Raw genomic sequence first — 23,421 nt, forward strand, 5'->3', positions numbered from 1 at the left:
GGTTTTTGCTACTAAAAAGCATACCATTTGTAGGGGTTTTTTTTAATTCAAAAAAGATTTACAATAGTACTTTGTTTTCTGAAGGTTTTTTCCTGTTCTTTAATTTGATTCTGTAATGAGTGTTACCAAATGGCATCTAAACAAATGTAAACACTAAGATGTCATTTAAAATGTAACCAAAAAGCAGAGAATTGAGGGCTTATTTCATTTCACTTATTTCTTCAGCTTCTTTTGCAAGGGATGTTCCACTGTCTGTTTTAACTTTCAAATAAAATAAATTTATTAAATTTCTCACTGGCATTATTTTTAATTACACTGATCCTTTAACTGCACTCTTTACTCAACCCAACTGCAATCAGCAGTGGTCATGGCAGCACATCCCAACCCACCTCCTCAGGGCACACCACACTCCATGTCCACTGACTGCAAGGCTGTTCCCATGAGAGTTGTGGAATTAAAAAACAAAACGATGTGTTTATTAATGCCACTGAACTGTACACTTAAAAATGGCTAAGATGGTAAATTTTATGTTATGCATATTTCACCATAATAAAAAAAATGGGGAAAAAAACCCAAAACAAAAACTGTAATTCTCACTGAATTGCTTTTACACAAATAAGACAAAGTGTTAACATAAAATAAATATTGATAGCAGCCAATAGGAAAGTCAGAAGTGAGATGAGAAAACATCTAACAATGAAAACAGACTGACACAAAACATGCGCTTGATTCAGGCTCCTTCAACTAGTTGTGAGTAGAGGGCACAATACTCAAAGCCTCACGTTCCTCACTGGTAAAAAGCGGGTTTTGAACTTGATGACCCCCAAGTTCTCTTTTTGCTATAAAATTCTATGATCCTATAAAAATGAGAAAATCCTAAAAAATTAAAATAAAAGGAAGAGGTGATGGAGATGGACGTGTGTGTGCCTGTGTATGTGTATTTAGCATCTGTCCTTTCCATCTCTTTCCCCTCATGCCCATGACTTCTACAAATCACTGCTCAGGATGAGCAGATAGGGGCTCTCCAAGCAGGCTCACTTGCTAAAATCTTGTTCCTTCTTTCAAATAGCTTATGAAATCCCCTGCAATCTGTTCTTGCAGAATACACAAACTGCTGATCACAGAGCTAAACTCCCAAACAGCCTAAACTTGAAAGCAAATATCTTATCTCATCTCTATCTACATCACAAAAGCACTTGCCCTAAACAGAATATAAACTCATTCAAGTTTCACTGGAGACTCTATGTCAATAAATGTCAGAAAAACAAAACCACGAGAAAAAAATAAAGAAATGGGGAACATAAATTTCAGAGTGAAGCCGGGTCCTACTTGGGGTCCCAAGCTGACCTAGGGGTCCCCAGTGACCCAGGAACACAAGAAGCACACCTACTCCCGCCTCCTGACACGGATTCCTCATTTTAATTAGCCAGTACCGCTGTCACTCAAGGTGCTTCGCACAGTCATTGGCCCCAAAGTCTCGCTGGTTGGCAAGTTTCTGCCAACTGGAGCACCGGTGGTCATCATTTCCGAGAAGAAAAGTAGGGGTGTACAGGGAAGAGAGGCAAGAACTCTGAAATATCTAGGGTGACACCCTTACCTGAGCGACCTGCGATTCCCCACCGCCGCCGCGACGAATCGGCCTCTGGGCGGGGGCTTTCAGCCAAAAAGAAAATGGCTCAGCCGGGAAGGGGTGCCCAGGCCATGGAGAAGCCGGTTCAAACTTTATTTGTTCACGCCGGTGGAGGTGAGATCGGGGAGAATCCCAGAAACAGCACCTGATCCCTCCGAACTCAGCGTGCGTCAGGCTGCAGCAGCCTGAGCGGCCGACTCTCCGAGTTTTGACGTTTCCTATTGTTGCCGGAAGTGACGTCCGGATTCGGGGTGCTTCAAGAAGAAGTATTTTTATCCCCTTGATCTACGATTCGCCACAGAGTCCCGGTCTCTCACTTCGCAGTCCGAGCCCCTCTGAGCCTCAGAACCGGGCAGACTTCGAATCTGCACCTTGGAATCGGACTGGACGTAGAAAAGACTCTCGGCAGGGTCAGTCTTCCCAGGGCTGTGTACGAACGTGCTGTGGAATCTGCAGCGGGGAATCCAGGAGCGCAGGGGAGCCGGCAGCTTGGAAGGTCCTGCCGCGGTGCGTGGCGGGCTTCCACCCGCTGCTCCGAATACAAACGGTCGGCGGGAGAAGCGCGCCCCGGCATCGGCGTCGGGCCGCAGGGAGTCGTTGCTGGAGGCTAGGCTCCCGGGGCTCTCGGATTGCACATGCTACCGCCTCCTCTGCCCGTTGTGCGCGGCCGGAGGCCTTTGGAGCCCGTTCTTTGCTCGGCCGCTGCTAGGTGAGCGCGAGGGAGCAGGCGGGGCTGCGCCCCGGGATGGGTCGGGGTCGCCTCTCTCCGCTGCCCTAACCGAGGCCCCGGCTGGGGCGAGTGACCAGGGCCGCCTTTTCATCCTTTTAAATCAAGTGCAGGGGAGGAGAGCGCTAGACGTGCCTTGCCCATGAACCCGACTGGCATATCCTTTTGATAACGACGAAGTGGGAAGAGCTCATCTTCTCAGATGAGGTTGTGACTTAGGGTGGGGAAGTCCTAGACGGACCGATTCCTGCTGTTGGAGCCTCTGAGCTGAGGAGCAATCCGGCTGATGAGAAGGAGGAGCTGAGAATAGTTGATGTTTCCCTTGCTTTACATTTCCCTAGTGTTTCCGTGTTTCTCCACTTTCCTACAGGACTATAGATTTTTCCCTTACTGTAAACAAAAATCAATCTTGAAATTTGGATTCCGGAATTAGGGCTGTAGTAGACTATTTTTCTAAAATTATCCACAAACCTTTTAACGGTTTTATATGTAAACACAGCAATCCTACAGAGTTATATACTTGACCCTTACTCCCCGTTTTCCCCAGTTTTCTCCTCTATTTTTGATAGATAATATTTAGCGTTATGAGCTGTCACAAACTCTCAGCCATCGACCGTCATCATTACACCAGTCGGTGTAGTTGCTTCATTCTGAACAAAAATCATTGAGTTCAATGGTATTCCATTGGGAGGCATCATTTAATGACCTCTAACAGCAGTGAGATTCAACTAGATTAAAAATCTTAAAAATGCTATTTTATACCATTTCCACGATGTCTCCTGTAATAAATTCAGTGGGGCAGACCTAACTAGTAGCAGAGAACTCTCTGGAGGAAGCTAGGAAGCAATACCGAGACCATCTTAATGGTTGAATCTGTGCTACAAGCTGAGTGATATATGCTTTTGTCTTTTAATTTCTTTTTATAAGGGTTATAAAGCGGAAATGTTAAGCGATTTCTTAAAAAGTTACTTTTCATGTCTGAAACTACTATGTTAAAATGTGCACAAGTCCTAAATTGGTTTTTTTTTAATGTCTTAATTTCTAGTGTTTTTTTCAGTTTTATAATAGAACAGTAAAGCCTTTTATAAAAATGTAGAGCAGTAGGTGTAATTTTTTTCTATAATACTCAAAAAATTTTTAACCCCTTTATTTTTTCTATCCTGTTTATCACTTATCTCCTTCACCTACAGATCCCAGCTGTACCTTCTTCTTCTTCAGAATATTTATTCTGCTGGTACTGAAGAGGATGTGTTCCAGGGACATACTTTGTTGTCAGAAATTCCATTACCAAAGGTAGAAATAATGAGACATTGGTATATGTTACAGGACTTCAGAGAAAGGAAGGATGGAAAGATACCGTAAAGTGTTAAATAAAACAAAAATTCCATGTACCACAAAGATGAAACATATATCTGAAAGGATTAAAGGAAGTCTGTGGGAAGAGATAAAATTTATATTAAAGTTATAGAATGTCTTAGGAGAAAAGGTCCCCTTAGAAGAATTGTTACGATACGTGGGTCTGGAACTTAAAAGAAGCTAACACCTACTATATTGGCCGTGGGCAACACCCAAGAATATATATTTTTTGCATTCAACAGCCAGATTAGTTCCCACTTTGTCTTTCCCAAGAAAATAAAGGCTGGTCTTGGGAAGTCATCTTTAACTGCTTCCATATGCACATAAATCCCCCAGTCATCCTAAAAGATGTTAAAGAAGGTTTACCCTTCTTGGCCAGTATATTGTAGAATGTGATTTTTAGGATCACTTCCTCTTTTTTCTAGTTCCCTCCCATTTGACACTACTTGAAATTCCCTCTGCCTAAAAATGTGTTTAGTTGAAGTAATTGATTGGCTGAAAAATATTGACTAAAACCCACACGTGAGCATTTAAAAGTATATTCAATAACGTGTTCTTTACCGTGTTGATAAAGGAGAGGAAGCTTGGAACAGGAAGATTCTATGTTCTTTAAGAGGAGGAAAGGGTACAGAGCTGGGTGGCCAGTGGCTTAAAATAGAAAGCTTACTGAATTTAGGATTTTGCAAATTGCTAGCCCACCTCTGGTTATATATAGATATAGGGAAGGTGTGTAAGAAGGTGATTTGTATCCTAGGCAACTGCTGGGGTGTTGACTAGGGAGAAATGACCGTACTAACTCTACTTCACCTGATTTATGGGTTGTTCTGTTTTGTTTTTAATGTCAGTGACTTCATTTTAGAGGAGCTTCATTCCCAGAGGATTCAGTACTCAAGGTATTGTTATGTATTATTCTCCTTCTATGAAGTGTCCGTGGACAGTTACAAATACTAGCTATTTTTAAGTGTGTTATTGAGCTTTGCCTCACTGGCTGATTGACTTACAGTTTAGACGCCCTTTGTCTCTTTCTAGCAAAAGTTCTTAACCATTTATTTACCTGTTTAGTTTAGGAAGCTCCCTTGGGAATAACCTCCTTTGAGAATCTAGTGAAAGCCCTACCCAATGCAATAAAATGAGTCATTTAAAAATATAATTCCATGGTATCATTTTCTTCGAGATTTAAAAAAATGAACCATTTAATTTAAAATCCCAAATATTGTTCATGTCTTTTGGTGCACATAAACGTACACACGTATTCTGTTATTCGTATTCATTGGCATCATATTGCTGTTTCATGGGCCCTGAGTATATGAGTAGATATCACTAATAAGTTTCCCAAAGTAATTGTACTAATTTACCCTTTCACAGCATTGTGGTTTGTTTCAAATGCTCTGCAACCTCACATTTTGGATTTACTTTGTGATTTCCTAATGATTAATGAGGTTGCGTATCTTTTCACATTTACTCTTTTGTAAAGTTCCTGTTCAGATCTCTTTACCATTTTTCTATTGAGTTGTCTTTCTTTTTCTTATTACTTTATAGGGTTTTCTTTTAGCTATGAATCTTTTTGTTGGTTACGTATATTGACAGTATCAACTTCCACTCGGTGGCTTTTCTTTCCACTCTCTTAAGGGTATCTTTTGATGAACAGAAGTTAGTAAGTTTAATGTGGTTCATTTTATCAGTTATAAGACAAGAAATCTTTTTCTACCTGAAGATCATAAAGATATTCTACTCTGTGATCTCCAGAAAGCCTATTTGTCTTACATTTTACATGTAGATCTTCAACAACAAACCTGGAATTAATTGTGAAGGATGTGAGGTACCCTTTACATCAAGGGGTCAAGATTTATTTATCCCATTTGGATATTCAGTCGACACAGTACCATTTATTGAAAAAGACCATCCATTTTCCAGGACTACTGTGCATCAACTTTGTCATAAGTCTAGTGTCAATGTATGCACGGTCTATTTCTGTACGTTATTCCATTCCATTGTTCTGTTTGTAGATATTTTCAATAATTCTAAATTTAACTTTATAATGAGTCTCATTATCCAGTGGTTGAATTTTCCAATTTTGGTCTTCTTCAGCATTGTGTTATTTATTGTTTATCTTTTGCATATCTATGCAAATTTTGGAATCAGCTTGTCAATTTCCACCTTTAAAAAACTGCAGGGAGTTTTGGGGAGGCATGGCATGGAGGGAATACATTGAATTATGGATCGACTTATTGAGTCTTTAAATCCTTGCTCAGGATGTAGACCTCTTATTTAGGGCTTCTTTAATTTATCTCAATGAAGTTTTCTGTTTTTTTTGTTTTGAGGTCTTACAGATCCGTTTTAGATTTATTCACATGTTTATGATATTGGAGGCTAGTGAATTATTTACACATATTTTTTTAACATATTTAAACATAATTTAGAAATTATTTGGGTAATACAGAGAAATACAATTGATACTTGTATATTGGCCTGCTGTCCAGCAACCGTGCTAAATTCATTTGATTTCTTTTGGATTTTTTCAAATACAACTATGTTGTCTGTGACTAATGACATTTTTATTTCTTCCTTTTTAGTCTTTATTCCTTTTATTTCTTTTTCTTGTATTTTTGTACTGTCTAAGACCTCTAGTACAGTATTGCATAGAAATGGTGAGAGTGGATAAGCTTGCCTTTTCCCAGTCTCAGGAAGAAAGCTTTCAATACTTCACCTTTACATATGATGTTTGCAGTAAATTTTTTGTAGATATCCTGTAGATGACTGCAGGCAGTTCTCTTCTATTCCTAATGGCCTAAGAATTATATCCTAAATGTTGAATTTTATCAAATGCCTGATTTTGTTGTTTTTGCTGTTCAGATTGTTTCAGCTTTGACCGCTGGAAGCTGTTTCATTTGGTTCCTGTGTCCCTATGACATACGTGTGGGATTGGTTTGTTTGTTTTGTGTGTAATTTCTTACATTCTAGAATTATATAATGCCTCAGGCTCATCTCGTATATTTCCTGCCCCAGTCCTAGAATTGGCCATTTCTCCAGGGAGCCAGCATTACACATATTCTGCATCTATCTTAAGCTAAACATGAGTTCATACTTGCGTGTCTACCTCTAAACCATGAGGCATGGCTCATTCCAACCTCGTCCCCTTGCTTATCTGTAAATTCCCACTCCAGCAGTGAGAATCCTGGCTTCTACTATTTAGCCATCCATTTACTTAATTGTTCAATTCCAGCATATATGTAGAATTAACCCATACGTACATGGAAAACAACTTTATACACCAGAGTACGGTGTTTCTGTGCAGCTCATTTTGCCTTTAGTCTCACAGGCTCCACTCATTCCCAAAGTTACTTAGCAGCTTTTCCATCCACCCCCTCTGTGAGGTAGCTTTGCACATTAACTGTATGTGACCCTCCCTCTTACCTCTGAATCCTTGCAGCCGTGATCTCTATAGTTTTTATTGTCTCTACAGTTTTGCCTTTTCCAGAATATCGTAAAATGGAAACCAAACAATATGTACCCTTTTCAGACTGGTTCCTTTTGCTTAGCAATATGCATTAAGGTTCATTCATGTCTTTTTGTGGCTTTATAGCTCTTTCTTTATTGCTGAATAATGTTGTGTTGTGTGGATGTGTTCATTTTTTAAATTCATTTGGCTATTGAAGGACATCCTGATTGCTGGCAGTTTTGGGTGATTAGGAACAGAGCTGCTGTAAACATTTGCGTGCAGTATCTTGTATGTACACTAAATTTTCAGATCACTTGGGTAAATAGCTATAAGCACGATTGCTGATTGTATGGTGTTTAGCTTTGTAAGAGTCTGCCAAACTGTCTTCCAAAATGGCTATGCGATTCGCGTTCCCACCCACCAAAAATGAGAGTTCCTGTTGCTCCGTATGCTCATAAGCATTTGGTACTGTCAGTTTTTTGGATTCTAACCATTGTAATAGATATGCAGTGGTATCATTTTTTAAATTTGTAATTACTTAAAGACATTTGATGTTGAACATCTTATATGCTTATTTGCCATCTGTGTGTCTTCTTTAATGAGATTTTCAGATATTTTGCCCATTTTTAAATTGAGTTGTTTGTTTTCTTACTCTTAACATTTAAGAATTCTTTGTATACTTTGGAAACAAGTCTTTTATCCAGTATGTGTTTTATAAATATACTGTCTGCAGCCTGTCTTTTCATTTTCTTAGCAGTGTATTTTGTAGAACAGAAGTTTAATCTTAATGAATTCCAACTCAGTTTTTTTGTGGGTTGTGGTGACATTTTCTAAAAACTCATTGCTAAACCTGGGGAATCAGAGGTAGTTGCCTAGCTGAGCAAGTTATATGTGTCTGGGGGTGGGGGGTGGGAGGGGAAGCAGAGGGAAAGTGAAAATCCAGGGTTCAGCAGCTTCTTATACGGACTTTCAAATAATCATTCTTCTTCCAAGGCCCTGGCCTTACCCTTCAGCCCTTCAGAAGTATCAGCTCCCCTCATTTCTGAAGCTGTTGCTGTTGTTGGCTTCCTCCTAAATAGGAGGATGGGATGGACCTACCTTTGCTCTGCTAGGTTGGTTATCACTCATCCATCTGTTTTCCATCTTCCAAAATTTTGTTGACACATCCTTTGTCATGTGGAATCCCCTCTAGTTTTCTTGACCCTGATGAGTATATATGGTTTCTAATCATTTACTTTCATTTTAGTGGTGTTTAGAAAAGGGAATGAAGGTAACATGCATTTAACCAGCTGCCATATTTAACCAGCTGAATTCTGAATTTTTTTTAACGTATCTATTTTTATTTTTTAAGCGAACGATCTGATATACAACTGTGTAAGTTCGGAACCCTGGGAATACTGACCAAATCTGTGCTAAATTTCTTTGTCTCCATTTCTTACTGATTTTTATTACGTACCCTTTATAAGCATCCAAAATAGCCATTGATGGAGATTATTTTAGGGTGATATGTCTTCCCGAATTGTACTTTGTTGTACCATTAAGTGTTTGGGAGAGTGTCATATAATATCAGACACATTGTTAGAAGATGAACATAATGCAAACTTATTTTTTTAATGAAAAAATATTGAGGGGAAAAGTGCACCTGACATTCAGGAATATATGGACGATACAAGACAGTACTAGACCAGTAGGGAAGATAAATTAGGGGAGAAATAACTAAGATAAATATGGTAAGTGTGTATGAGATTGAACAAAAGAGATTAGAGAAGCTTCAAAAATACAAAGAGTTGAACAGTGTTTCATGGATTTTTTTTTTTTTAGGTGAAAAATTAGATAATTTCCAAATCTGGAGCTGAATCGAATGTTAAATAATGGCAACAGGTGACTTAAAAAGAAGCTTACGGAACCTAGAACAAGTGCTTCGCTCGCTAAATTATCCTAGAGAGGTGGATTGTATAGGGTGAGCTACAATATCAAACTTCTTTGTATTATTTTCAGTAATGATGTGAGGTAATGCTTGACATGAGGGGAGTATCTAAATAAAAATCCAGATTTTATCTGGGTCCTTTAAATTTTTTCCTTGAAATGACTAAGGTATTTTAGAAAGCAGTTAGGAAGGAGTTTGTTTCTAAGTAGGAATTAATGAAAAATTCCAACTCAAGAGATTTAAAACAACTTTTAGAAGTAGAAGCACAATATTGTTAGAATCAGGTGTGGCCTCTGTACAACGTTTAATCTCATGGAAGTGTAATGGATTTCATTAGTTCTGTAATTTACCACCCTCGCACATTTAGTTGGGTGGTATTCCTTTTTGATTTGTAAGATTCTAGGTAATAGATTTCTTATGACAGTTTATACCGTGCTTGAAGATTGTCATTAAGCTATCTCACATAAACCTTTTGCTTTAGTTTCCGCTTTCCAAATGTGACTTACTCGCCTTGGTAGAATGTCGCAAGGTACATTTCTTCTCTAATTCTGCCAACCTAATACGGTACTCCCATCATCCTCTTGTCGTTTAGTACCTCTTTTTCTTCCTCCCTGGGATGGCTGACTGGTTAAATGTTCCCCCCACTAGAGTGCAGCCTGCCGTCTGGGGCTGTTGTTTAGTTCACTGCGGCCCCCCCGCGTCTAGAACTGCCCGGCGCGTCTTAGAAGCTAATTAGACGTTTATTCAATGCCTGTGTCGAGGGACAGGTCCAGATTAGGCATGTGTTCAAGTAGTGAGTGAAACTGGGTTGGTTTAACCCAGTAGAATCCTAGATAGTCTTGTCAACTAGGGAAAGCTAACCAAGAGAAGGCTGCGAGTGAATGGATAGTGAGGAGACTAGGGAGAGTTTAGCTCTGATGACTGTTCTTACGAGCATCATATGTGAGAAGCAGAAGGCATTCCCTAGTCTGCTCCCACAGTGTGTACCAGTCATGTATTGGTTCCTCAAAACAGGGAAATCTCTACTCTCCAGACTGGCAGCGGCTGAATCAGTTTGAGTAGCCAAGTTTTCTTCTTCCCACTTTAAGTATTAACATTTTAAAAGACATTTTGCATAGGAATAATTCTAAAATATACTGATGATTCTCCTGTCTTCTGAATACAGCATTCAAACATTTGATTTTCTTATTGACCCAAGAGTATCGTTAAGAACAAGTTTAGATTATCTTATAAGATAGTAATGTCTGCAGGGTTTATTGAGACCGGCAGTGCTACTTGCTGCTGCTTCAGATTGCTCTCCCCGATCCGACACGCACACATACACATACAAATACACCCTCCGCGTATTTTGATTCTTTATACTTTTTGCCATTTAAAAATTTTTTCCTGACATCTGCTGTTTTTCGTGTTGGCCTGTCAATTTATAATATCTGTTTCTCTTACTGTTTCTGGTCTAAGTCCTTAGAAACTAGGTAACCAAGATTTTTGAGATTGTTTAACATAAGAGGTATTAAATGCAGACCTGGCTGTTTTCTATTCATAATGTGGATAAAATGGATACGTTTTGCTCTAAAAAAGTACTTTTTCATTTCCTGTTTTGAACTGTCTTACAGAGAGGCAAGGTTGCTAGAGCAGTTTTCTCATTGGGTAAATTATAATTTTACCCATAAACATAAAAGAGAAACAATTTATGTCTGTCCTGCAAAAAACAAAATATAATCTTATCGTATTTGTTCTTATCGTATTGAAAAAAATTGGGCAGGGATGGGGAGATTTATGTATATGTTTGAATTTTGTGGAAAACAAATGTTTTAAGTAAGTACATTATCGCATCAGTTGAACAGATACTCTCTGTGCCTTGTTGTGAGAGAATCAGTGAAGGCACTTCTCCTTGAGAAACAAGATCTGTGTGTGGAGACAATTAGACAACAGTACAAGGCAGAGCATCAGGTGTCAGATACTGAACACCTGGGGAGTCGTTCTGAGAGAGATCCTTGTGGATCAGAAAGATGGCTTCATGGAAGGCTTGAGATTTGACTGATGATTCATAAAGAATGAATGACAGATAACAGAAGAGTAGGATACCTTTCTAGGCTGGAGGAATTAGCGTAAGCTAATAAGGTAGATTCCAAATGGGCCTGATGTCAGGGGAAGATAGTAAACTGGTCAGCTTAGTCATAGTTGATACCTTTTCCAGCCCTATTTTCCTCATCTGTAACTTAGAATTCCTAATATTTTCCCTTTGCCTTTGTGATAAAGAGCAAGTGAGGTAATGTGAGAAGTGTTTGCAAAACCATAAAGCCTACTTGTGTACTGTAAGGCTGTACATTTGCTTTATTAGTAGGAGAAAATGGACAAGATCGAGTAAGGCTAAGCTTTGGAAAATCAATAAATACTGTGGTAAATAGACTGTTGGTACTAAAGAGTTTTTGTTTCATAGTTAATTTGCCTACACTGGTTTAGAGTAGGGGATGGAATCTAAAGGGTCTTGTGCATCACCTAATTATTATGGCTATTGTGTTAAATTATGAGTTTTTGACAGCATTTCTTTTATTTCCCTGATTATCCAGCTTTGTGGAATTAAGCTTATTGAAAATCTTTTTCTGTTTTTCCTGACAGTTTGGTAAAGGGCGACACAGCAGCCTCTCTGCCCATCATCAGCTATTCCCTTACCTCATATTCACCTTATGTAGCAGAACTTCTGGTGGACTCCAATGTAGAGCTCATAGCAAAGAATGACTTACGCTTCATAGATACCGTCTACAAGGTATTTTGAATTTATGAAACAATAATGCTTTTAGAAGTCACTGAATGGTTTTCTTAAGATTAATGTTATTGTAACTCAAATATATGCCGCATACATAGTTGACGGAGTATTTTCAGATGCACTTATCTCATGTAAATGCAGCCCCTGTTATAATCAAGATGCAATTCAAGTTTGCTGTATGTTTCATACTCTAATAAATATGAGGACTGGTAATTGTCATTGGTTATCATTTGCCTTTTTTATATCAAACTTTAGTAAAATTTGGTATACTGGCAGAAGTTAGAGAGAAATGTGGTTTTAGTGAGTAAAGTTTGTTGTTCAGAAAATTGTGAGTTAATTGTTTATAAGAAGGAACTACAACTTATGTTGGAACAACTTGTGTTCCTTGAGGTCTGAAACCATGTCTTATTAACTACTCTAGTACCTGCACTTGTACTATATGTATCCTGAACTTAATCTCATGTTTGATTTTTCAGAACCCTACTTTGTATCATTAATTTTTGCTCATGTACTGTGGTTTTCTTAACCTTTTTAAAAAAATAGTAAAGCCCATTTATCAAATCAAATCTTGTTTTTTTTCTTTTTTAGGTAGAGTTTGATGAAATGGTAGCCTTTAAATATAGTCTCTGTTTAATCTTCCCTTTCTTTGTCTCTCACCCCAGAAAGCTTCCATGGAAGCCTGAGAGGCACTTCTAGGAAAGCCCAGGGTCCACAGAGTAGGTTTTGAAAATTACTGGTTTAATCTGTATCTCTCATTTTATACATGAGAAATCGAAACTCAGTAGCCTACCGACTTGTCTAAAAATCAAGTCATGATTTCTATAAACAAATAGAACTGTGGTTTTCTGATACCTGCTATAGTAATCTTGTTCAGCGAGCTAAGGAGTTGTTTTTTTTTTTTTTAGTACCTGTGAGGATATTTGAACTTTTTATATCTTTTTCCGTCTCTCTGGACAGCTATCTATACTCTGGTGCATCCCTAGCTAACTGTTTCCCACCTGGTCTCCTACCTGGTCAGGACTCACAGCACCCCTACAGGTTTCTTTAGCGCCCGATATATAATGGCTTAATCCTCTCCTCTCTCCTCTCAAAAAATGGCAGTACATCCCTGACCAGGTGGTCATTTATAATTTTGGATTTTTGAAAGAAATTGCTCCCAATTATTACATTGATCTGTTTCCTCTTTACAGCTTCTTCGTGATCAATTTAATTATAAACCAATCTTGACGAAAAAGCAGTTTCTCCAATGTGGATTTGCAGAATGGAAAATCCAAATTATATGTGATATTTTGAATTGTGTGATGAAAAAGCACAAGGAGTTGAGTGGTCTTGAGAAGGTAATTTTATTAATAGATTTTAACTTAGGCTAAGCTGCTATATTTTGATGTATAAAGTCAATACCCTAGTCAGCAAATGAATGCATAGTGCAATTACCGCGCTATTCACAGGTCTGGGTAACCTTACAATGCCTGATGTTTGCTTTAAATACTAGTGACTTGTATTTGCACACTTGTGACTTGGAGCTACTAGTCCTAAACTAAGAGTTCAAACATAATACATTTTCATCACTTTGTAATTTTCAAAAGACGTGTAGTCTCATTAGACTCAGCATTATTTGGCAGTCACATTTCATATGAAAATTTAAGTGATAGAGGAATTTAATATATACATCATGCTTTCCCACACAATTTATGACATCTTAATACCTATTTTTTAGACTCCATCACAACGAAGAAAAAAAATTATTTCTGCTAAGTCAGAACCTTGTTCAAGCGCTGAGAAGACATCAGCTGAACCTGTGGGCATTGACGTCACTGGCAGGTTTATGACTTCAGGAAAGGTGGGAAAATACAAAGAGAATGTGTCGTGTAGTGTTAAGAGTTACCTATCTAGTCAATCCAACGTACAAGGTTCACTTTTCTGACTAGCATCTGGTAAAACATTCTGCTTAGACATTAGAGTGTAAGGATTTTTAACAGTGCATATCATATATTATCTGGGAACATCCCTAAAGTTATAAGAAGAGGGTAGAAACGTACAACTGAACAGGCTTTCTCTTTATATTTCTAATCTTTAATTCTGCCTCTTGCGATCATGAACGTTTGCACTGAATTACGTATCTAGTCTTCCTAAAGACCCTCCCTTTACTTACAGTGATAGGTCATGATTTACATACATTCATATTTCTATACCAGGACTGTGAATTATCCAATGAGTGATAGTTCCTTAAATCTATAATCTGGTTTTGGGGTAGTGTTTTGAATATTTTCTCTTTGTTGGTAGATATCTTCCCTGCCCTTGTCTGCTTCAAGCACCTGTGGCTGAATGAGTCCAATGCCTTTAGGGATAGTTTTTCCATCTCCAAGGGAAAATGAAGCCAAAATATTATTTTATAATGGTAAATATACTTTCAGCTGTCTTCCACCTTGGGCAAGCCCTTTGAGATTGAAGGATAGACTACCAGATGAATAACCGATGTGTCATTAGATAAAGGAATGTGAGTATTTTTTGGCTGAAGTAAAATCTAGGGAATTATTTTTCCCCAATTCAAAATATGAGTTATATAAACAGAATCTGTGAAGATATTTATACGTTATGCCATTATAAAAAGTAGTGACATTTAACTGTAAGAAAAAGGCTCTTATGTCAGTAACTTTAAAAAAAAAAATATGCCGGTTTTGCTCCAGGTGATGAGGGCAATATGAAAAGGAATGTAAGTGTCTTGTATCCTTTCCCAACTAGAATTGATCTAAACAGGGATTTTCTTATACTGATTTTTTTTATATTCCTTGTGCTTAGCACAGGATTAGGTCCATTGTAAGGACTTACTAAGTATGAGTTGATAGAACTGAGTGCATTTTTCAATCTTCTATTTCAGTATGGGGGCTGAGGGGTGATCTAAATTGTCCTAACAAAGGAAGATACAAAATTTGAAGACATTAGACTTTTTAATTTTCGTAAAATAATGTTTCCTTTGTTATCCATCAAAATTCTGTAAATTGCAAAAAATTCTTAATTCTCAGAAATCTGAATAGTTATTAAAAGTATTCCAGTTTAGAAAAGATGGAGTAGTAAGTGCATTCCTTTGTTTACATGAAAAACTGAGTCAATACTGAAACAAGTTGTCTCCTCCCCAGTGCCTTCTCTGGGGTGGTAGTTGTGACTTCTTTGTCACATGTGCTGAGTTCATGTTCATACGCAGATTGCCCATAGAAAAGGAAGTAGGCAGAAGAGTCCTACGTAAATGCGGTTTGACCTGGTGCCTTTACTCTCAGGACTTTACCTTAGTTTGAATTGTTATTGACAGTCTTATGTTTTGTGGATTGTTTAATAGAAAAAAAAAATTGTAATGAGTCCTACTCATAAAGCCAGTTCTTGATTATCTACCTGTGAATAGTGTGTTAACCTTTTAAAAATAACTTCTTCTTATGGAACATTTCAAACCTGTACAAAAGTATCCATTCTGTGATTCAGCAATTTGTCAACTCTTTGCTAATCTTGTTTCATCTTAATTGCAACCACTTTTCCCAACATCTTTTCTCCCAAACCTGAAACCATTTGAAACAAGTCCCAGACATCACTGAATAAATATTTCAGTATTTTTGTAAAATATAAGAATGCTTTTTAAAAATCATGACCACAATTGTATCATCACACCTAAAATAATAAGTTTGTAATATTTGGTATATGCATATGTGGTAATTTAAACTTCTGTAAATCTTAAATGGGAGATAGGATGTTTCTTTTGAAAAATTACTACGTGTATGTTTAAAATAATGGTGGAGAACACGGAAGCATCTCTGACATGTTTTTCTCTGTGCAGAAGAAAGCTGTGGTGATCCGGCATCTGTACAATGAAGATGGTGCTAACATTCCTGAAGATACAGTAACAGATGTTAATGAAGCATTTGATATTTGTGACTTAAAGGCTGCTGAAATCAGGATTCCTGAATTACAGGTTCCTGAAATTAAGTGTGAGCAGCAAGTAAGAATCTGGGACTTCGTTAACAGATGCCAATATTTCTTGCTTTGATATACATGATTATTTCAGATCTAATCTTTGGAACATTTCTAGCCTTTTAAATTATTGATCATGACATGTTACCTTTGTTACCATTACTTAAGAATCAATAAGTCTTACTGAATATAATTCAAAAGATATTATTTGCTGCTTATGTTTAGGGTACTAGGAGAGATGTCATGGGTAATGCAAAGATGAATAAGACATAGGACTTGACTTCAAGGAATTGACAGTCTGGTGAGAGATAGAGATATACTATTTTGTTTAGTGAAGGTTCTTTATCACCTCTTCACCATATTGATGAATGGAAAAAAATGGTGCATTACCACCTTTTCATTTTCCTTTTGGGACCCTTGTTGTCCTTTGCTCGCTCTCTCTCTCGGAATATCATTGCTATTACTTTGTTGCCACAGACCCCATTATAGTGTCTCGTCTCTACTGCTTCTGTTAAAACTTCTTTTTCTGTCCGTCTTCTATGTCTTGTGACTTCTATACATGTTGGTATTCAGTTGGCATTTAAAAACCACCAGATGACCATTAGGCTTACTTCCTGTTTATAGCACACGGAACAATCTCATTTCTCAGTCATTTCCTCTTAGCTTTCTGCTAGATCTAGTTATAAGAAGCTAGTTACTTACAGTTTTATTGTACAAACTGATACTGTTCTAAGAGCTTTATGCAAATTAATCCATTTAATCTTACAAGACCCAAATGAAGTTGGCACTCTTGTCATCTTTTTTTTTTTTATTTAAGGAAATTGAGGCATCGGGCATCTTGCAGGAGCCAGTTTAAGTGTCCAAGGTGCCTGCTCCAGAAGTAGCACTCTTAACTCTCACGCTGTCCTGCCTGTTGTAACTATTGAAACAACACGTGGAAATGGGAATACACTGAATTACGGGAATTTTAATCTGCGTAATATTTTTAATCTTTCTAATCATTTTAGGATACAGAAGTCAATCCTGAGATTATTGCACTACAGACTATGCTTGCTGAATGCCAAGAAAAGCTGAAGAAACTGACTTGCATAGAAAGTAGATTAGAATCTTTGGAAGAAAAAATGAAAGGGAAAGTGATGGTGAATGAAAAAACCTGGGCTGATCTTCTAAGTCGTGTCACTCTTCTTGAAACAGAAATGCTTTTATCTAAAAAGGTATTTTCTTTCCTTTACATTTATAGACTATCTCAAGATACAATAAAGTAATTCCTTTGTTCATTATTATTCTCTTATTTGGAATGTTAAATAAGAGAATACTTAGGTAATGGGAAGTGTTCAGTTGGGATGAAGTCCTGTTTAGGAACACCCTGTTTGGTGATGGTTGTTGTGACTATTGCTTTTCTCTTCATCAAATAAGATAGTCTGACAGACTTGTAAGCTGAGCTTTTAGAGACAGTTATGTCATTTCTGGTCCTAGTCTGTCTCTCCTTCCTAGAAAGTTAGTAGATTCAAGTTTTCTCTCTCCTTCCACATTCAAAAGATCATTTTTTATATGTAGGGATATTTATGTTTTGCTTGTAAATAAAATAATCAAAAGTAAGTATTTATTATGTCATCTATATATTTTATGCTTAGCAGTAAGAGCATAAAATGAGAACATATCTTTTTATTTTATTCTAAATACTAAACTGTATCATTCCAGAATGATGACTATATAGAGTTTAATGAGATGAGTGAAGACTGTGCTTCTAGTAGCGACATGGACAGTCTCAATCCGGGTAAGTTCCTGGCGTACTGGAATTGGTGATACGGTAAGGAGTTTTCACAAAAACGTTTTTATAGTATTTGGTCATTTTAATTATCCTCAAACCTTATTTTTTTAGAAATTGCAAAGCTCCTAAAAACAAAGAAAATATCAAACTTACAGACTATAAGTCAAGGATTGCTAGAAAAGCCAACTTACATGTCTTACATGTAGTAGTTGAATAAATTCCAGTGTACAAAATTGCAAACTTTTAGAGATGTTTTACTCTTTTAATTGCAAAGTGCTTTAGAATAATAAATGGACCTCCAAAGTTTCTAATTTAGACTTAAGTAGTAACTTTTGCATATGTAAATAATATATGTAAGAAAAAAAACACATTTGTCAGTAACCTGTAAAGTGTTACAAACCTCTTGCATTTCAACAGTTCACTGATGGTAATAAAATGAGAAGGACCTAAAATTAGGACAAATCTTCTGTGTGTCACTTAACCTCACTAGGCTACTGACATTTTCATTGTGACGGAGCAGCAGGGATAAGATTTCTGAGCTGCTTTTCAGTTAAAGCTTTAATTTTTTTGATTCTTATACTTTTTGAAAAGGCAAAGGTCTAAATTTTGTCGTGTTTGTAATTAAATCATATTTGCAGAAGAGATATTTTGTCCAGTTGAGAATTCATAATGAAGCTAAATTTTAAAATCTGTGGGTGTTTAACCTCATTAAATCTTTCAGCTACTATGTGTATAACAATTTAACAACAACACATTGTAGTGGTAACTACGGGCCTGCACTGTTCCAACTGCGATAGTAAAACATTTACTTCTCAAAGCAAGATAAGTGCTATTATTATCCATATTTTACAGATGAGGAAGAGAGATTAAATAACTGCCAAAGACCACACAGCTGTTGAACGATGGGACATGTTTGAAAAGAGGCAAATTAGCTTTGACGTTTTCTCTTCAACACTACATATTCAGTGCACGTGCCAGTTTCATTGCACAGAAAACAAGTTCAATAATTAGGTTATTAAATATAATTATTTGAGATGCTGCTTCTGGCAGTAGATTTATTATAGACTACAAATCAGATTTGGTAAAAGTTGACTTTTTTCCATTTATCCTTCATTCATTACTCAACAAATTTCAAAGCTCAACTCTAAGATCCTTGAGAGCAAGAACTTTATCTTATGGTCTGTCTAACATAACGTCTGTGCTTCTGTCACCAGTATCTATCTGTATATGGTAGAAATCAAGTTTTTATGCATTGAAAGAATACCGAAGCCTGCTATTTGCAAAACACTGCCTTTTCCAAGTTCGATTTCACCTGTTTGGGCTTAGTACTTTTTAAATAACAGGTTACAGAACATACTTTTAACACATTGGTCCTATGCTAGGACTTAAGAGTGATGAGCAGATAGACCACTATCTGAAATGGATTATAGATTATGAATGAGTTGAATACCTAGTCTCAAAAAGTGTATAATCTGACCCGGATCAATTGAGTCAAATTTATAAAGCCTGACATACATTACACCTTACCTCTCCATGCTACCTGGAAGCAGAGGGTTTGAATTCCTTTTGATGTTGAGAGCGACAGTTCACCAGTCTGGTCTGAGGATCATGTTAAGTTGGGAATGCTTTTGGTGAAGTTCATGCCCATTAGTAAGTAGAGGAATGGAGCAAACAGGCAAGAGGAGGAGACAGGAGAGACTGGGGTTCCGCAAGAGACCAGAGTCCTCGTGTGCTGACACCTTGTTCCCTGACTGAGGTTGTCCGTGTAGGCTTACAGTTAACCTACGTAAACCAGTTTAAATGGGTACCTGATTTTTTTTTTTTTTTTTTTGGCCTTGTTTTTGCAGCCAAATGTACCGTGGACTAAAAACATAGGGCTTATGGGATTGTTTGGACAGGAACTTGTCTTCTCTGTGATGTTCTGTATTCAATTTGATGGTAGGAAAGGCTTGCCATCATTTTGTTGAATAATATCAGGATACTGGAAATGGAAAGTTGTCCAGTTCTTTAGAGTAATAAATCTGTGAACCTGAATTTTAAGCAATTTTTTTCCATACATAGCAACTCAGGGTAGAATGTTTCCTGATTTTTAGGAAGTACATATAGTCAGTTTTACTAATAGTTGCCACCATTTTAAGAAAAGAATATACACGGATCAGGAGCTTATGTAAAAATACATTAACCTGCATATTCAATTGATTGCTATCATGATAAAGATAATATTACTTTTTGTGATTTTTATTGACCAGTTTTTAACATCCAGATCTCCATATGCAGGTCATTATCCTAAAAGAATATTAAAAACTCATCTAGACCATAGGCATTTTATATTGAGATGTTTACATTTCTTCCCTCTATACATACAATTTTAGACATTTGACTCTACTGTGAAAGGAAACGGTAACCTAAAAATTAATTTCTCCACAGATAGAAAAAGCAAAGAGGAAAGGCAAGCAAATATTCCTTTGTCCTCTGGTTATAGTATGGTATCATCCGATTCAACTCCCAGAGCCTCAACTGTTAATTACTGTGGTTTGAGAGAGATTTCGGAGGTAAGAAGAACTGACAACTACTTAGGTGATTTCCTTTGTAAGGTCAGGAGAACGAGCAAGCATTAGATTTAGTTGTAGAAGCCACGGGCAAGAAAAATAGTGAAACTGTAAATCTTAATCTCATAAAAATTCTTTGTGATAAATAAACGGTACTTAATGCAATGTTCTAGACTGTGTTTTATATGTTCACGGTCCTTCTTTGATTATGGTTTACTTTGAGAAATGGCCTAAATTTGTTGCTTTTTAAATTAAAGGAAACAATAATCCAGAAAATGGAAAGGATGAAAAAAATGTAAGTAACAGAAAGGGGCAACAGAAATTCATTTCTCTATAGGGAATTGTGTTGGATTACAATATATAAAGAATGTGCATGTGTGTTTCAAACCTTGAAGGTCTCTCAATCAGGTGTGGAATTTCCTTCAGGACTCCAGTGGATAATAAATCCACCTCTAGTTATGTGTTTGTGAGACGAGTCACTGTTTTTGTTTCCAGCAAGTGATGTAAAACATTGTTAATGGAATTAATTGCAGATTAAAGAGTGCAGTGATATTTTTGGTTGATAGTTAATCAAGAAGTTATCTATTTTTGATAACTACTTTATCAAAATATTAAATTGCATATGTAGATGGATGGTTTGGAGACATTTTAAGTATTGTGAAAGTATTGCTAGTCCTTTTCAGAAAATTGTTGGTATGGTAGTACTAAATATGATACTTTTATCTAGTACAAGTATGAAATTACATGATTTTTTTAAAGAACAGTTGAAAGAAAATATGAAATGAAATTGTGTAAGATTATCATGCAGCCTGCTACTTTAAAAGACTATAATTTTTTTTTTTTTGGAAATTTGAGATGTGCTGAAATAACTTATGCTTCAAGAATTAAAGACGCATAATTGACTAGTTGTTTTTCCTCCCCTTCTGGCCATAGTATACTTATTAACAGTAACTACCTATAAATAAGCAGTGAAATTTATTTAAGGCTCAAAAGCATAACTGCAGCAACCTAATTCCTATGCGTCACTATGAATTTGTTATTTACTTAATATATTATTTACGTATTATATTCCAGGTTTGAAGAAACTGCAGAGTTACTGAAATGTCCAAATCACTAATTATAGAATTTTCTGCATGAACTTCTCTAGGACTTTGGCTCCTGTACATGTTGTATATTTTAAAGAGTTCTCTCTGCAATTTTAGTATACTGTAATATTTTTATTAGAATTTGAATTCCATTTGGTATATTAGCTTTTTCATTCAATGTTGAATAAATACGTAAATATTTTTGTGCTGTGATTATACTGCTTTACTGTTTTACTATTCTTAGGAAAACTTAGGTGCCAGTACATTTCTTTTGCAGCGTGAAGTCATTCCAGCACTGTATTTTTGTGTTGACATTTGTTGGCAGCGTACTAAGTAGTTTTTTAAAGTACAGGCTTGAGGACCGTGGTTTACATCCAGTTGGAAACACTCCACCTGGGACTTGCATATTGTCCCCAGGAGGCTCTCGTACATACCATCTTGCCATCTGTACTGACGAATATCTTGCAGTGAAAAGTTAAATATGCTCATTGAGACTGAAATACAGCGAAAATACAGCTATTTCACGCTCAGTCAAAAGGCAGCAACACGTTTGCAGTTAACGTTGAGGAAGTTAGGGCATGGTTCTCCTTTTGTATTTGAAAGCAGGCTGGACAGTGGTGAAAATGGGCCGAGTATTTTAGTGCTCTACTGCGTAACACATTTGAAGAGCAGCAGCTCAGACCCAGATGGTGGCCATTCCTGTGTTACAAGATACACAGTGAGGGTTTTTTTGTTTCTTGTTTTTTTAAATGATGGGAAGTTATATGTCTTTCTAGAGAGAGAAAGAAGTCTTAGAGGAAGTTACATTAAGAGAAAAATGAAATTCATTTTAAAATACTAGATAAATTCTTTTATTTATTCCTATGTTTATATAAATGTAACTTGATATTTGTCACCTATGAAACATTAATAGTAAGTTAAAATTCTAAGTAGAGATAACTTTTAAGAAGGCATTTTTAATATTCTACTACAGGCACATGTGTAGTCGTCATACTTTAAAATTATGAACTTTTGAAGTTAGCATACAGCTTTGAATTTAGTAGTTTCAGTAAACATTTCTAGAATTAATGAATCCAATTAGCTTTATTTTTCCAATTGTAAGAAATTATAAATCAAGAGATTACAAAAGAAACTACTCTGTCAATTAAACTTCTAAAAATTCAGCATCAGCATGGAGTTGTAGCACCACCTTGTGGTGTACATGCCAGTATTTTACCTTTTATTAAGATTTGTGATTTCCCGTAAAACATAGGATCATATTTTCCCTTTTGAAAAACTCAATTCCAATTTTAAAAAGAAGTGTTTTTGAAATTTTCTTTTTTGTGCAAGAGAGAAGAAAAAATCATCTTCTTTTCTCACGGTCTCTTTTTCCCCTCCCTCTCCTTTTTCCTTTATGTTAGTGTACATATATACCAATTAGATGATTTTAAACATTTTAAATTTCCTGATATACATTAAGTGTGCCAAGTATAAGTTTCTATTGAAAATACAGTAAAAGATGTCTTATATTATCTAGTGGAAATTTGGAATCCAAATTTTTTTCATACTTTTATCTAACAACTTAAACAGGAACTAATGACATCAACACTTAACACCACCAGACATTTATACTTACAAAGAATCTCACTGTACTACTTTGACAACGTAATCTTTGGGGAAAAAGAAAGCAAATTTGACTTCACTGAAGTTATTGAAGAGAGAGCAATTATTTATTATTCTAACTCTCTTAGAAATAGTAGAAAAAATTTTCCCTCTTAGGTAATTAGTAGTTGGTAACCACAGACCAGCCCCTTTTGATTAACTTGAAGGTCTTGAGAAAGTAAGGGAGGGGGCTCCTGGAGAGATCTGGAGCTACATAATTAAACCCGTAGTTAACTGGAATTTTCACTAACTCCATCCCCTTAATTCTCCCATAAGTGGGATGAAAGGTAATGTGTTATACTGCCCACAAAGGCGTCAGCAGCTGGTGCGGCCCTACTTGTACTGTGCGCTGTGAATACAACTGCACAGAGGTCAAATAGAAACACTAAGAATGCGTAAGGTGAAGTAAGAAGAAGTAAAGTCAACTGTATGAAAATTCTAGGCAAAGCCAAGGACTATTAAGTTGGAAAAAGTAGTTCTATATTTGTTTGTTTGTTTTACTTTAACGCTTTGTAATGTAATGTTTTAACATGTAATACATTCCCTAAAAAATAAAACTTCAAGCCTTTGGA

The 23,421-nt window shown here is 36.5% G+C and overlaps 2 protein-coding genes across 5 annotated transcripts in view; one reads left to right on the forward strand and one right to left on the reverse strand.

Moving 5' to 3' along the window:
• The window catches only part of FBXO8 (F-box protein 8), a 39,455-nt gene extending 37,613 nt beyond the window's left edge, over nucleotides 1–1,842 (reverse strand). Inside the window, exon 1 of the mRNA XM_007192674.2 lies at nucleotides 1,598–1,842. The gene's annotated coding sequence lies outside the window, so the exon portion shown is untranslated. The remainder of the gene's footprint in view (nucleotides 1–1,597) is intronic.
• An 89-nt stretch (nucleotides 1,843–1,931) lies between these two features.
• Nucleotides 1,932–23,421, forward strand: CEP44 (centrosomal protein 44). Of its 4 annotated transcripts, none has more exons than XM_057547756.1 (12): nucleotides 1,932–2,339; nucleotides 3,548–3,650; nucleotides 4,559–4,606; nucleotides 11,699–11,846; nucleotides 13,037–13,183; nucleotides 13,564–13,686; nucleotides 15,670–15,831; nucleotides 16,811–17,017; nucleotides 17,505–17,580; nucleotides 20,002–20,126; nucleotides 20,381–20,418; nucleotides 21,198–23,421. In XM_057547756.1, the coding sequence occupies exons 2-12, from the start codon at nucleotides 3,604–3,606 to the stop codon at nucleotides 21,238–21,240; spliced, it is 1,164 nt and encodes a 387-aa protein (XP_057403739.1). In that variant the 5' UTR covers nucleotides 1,932–2,339; nucleotides 3,548–3,603; the 3' UTR covers nucleotides 21,241–23,421. The 4 variants fall into 4 exon arrangements, with proteins under 4 accessions (XP_057403739.1, XP_057403740.1, XP_057403741.1 ...); XM_057547757.1 differs by having other exon boundaries at nucleotides 15,673–15,831; XM_007192675.3 differs by lacking the exon at nucleotides 1,932–2,339 and adding an exon at nucleotides 8,974–9,112 and having other exon boundaries at nucleotides 3,563–3,650.

This window comes from Balaenoptera acutorostrata, chromosome 6 (genome assembly GCF_949987535.1).
Source record: "Balaenoptera acutorostrata chromosome 6, mBalAcu1.1, whole genome shotgun sequence".
NCBI classification, from domain to species: domain Eukaryota; kingdom Metazoa; phylum Chordata; class Mammalia; order Artiodactyla; family Balaenopteridae; genus Balaenoptera; species Balaenoptera acutorostrata.

What these genes read in the sequence shown, in the direction of transcription:
- CEP44 (XM_057547756.1), top strand. Translation starts at nt 3,604, where the DNA reads ATGTGTTCCAGGGACATACTTTGTTGTCAGAAATTCCATTACCAAAG. An exon ending in CAGAAATTCCATTACCAAAG is followed by an intron (nt 3,651 to 4,558) that starts GTAGAAATAATG and finishes TTTTAATGTCAG; the next exon opens with TGACTTCATTTTAGAGGAGC. An exon ending in GTTTGAGAGAGATTTCGGAG is followed by an intron (nt 20,127 to 20,380) that starts GTAAGAAGAACT and finishes TTTAAATTAAAG; the next exon opens with GAAACAATAATCCAGAAAAT.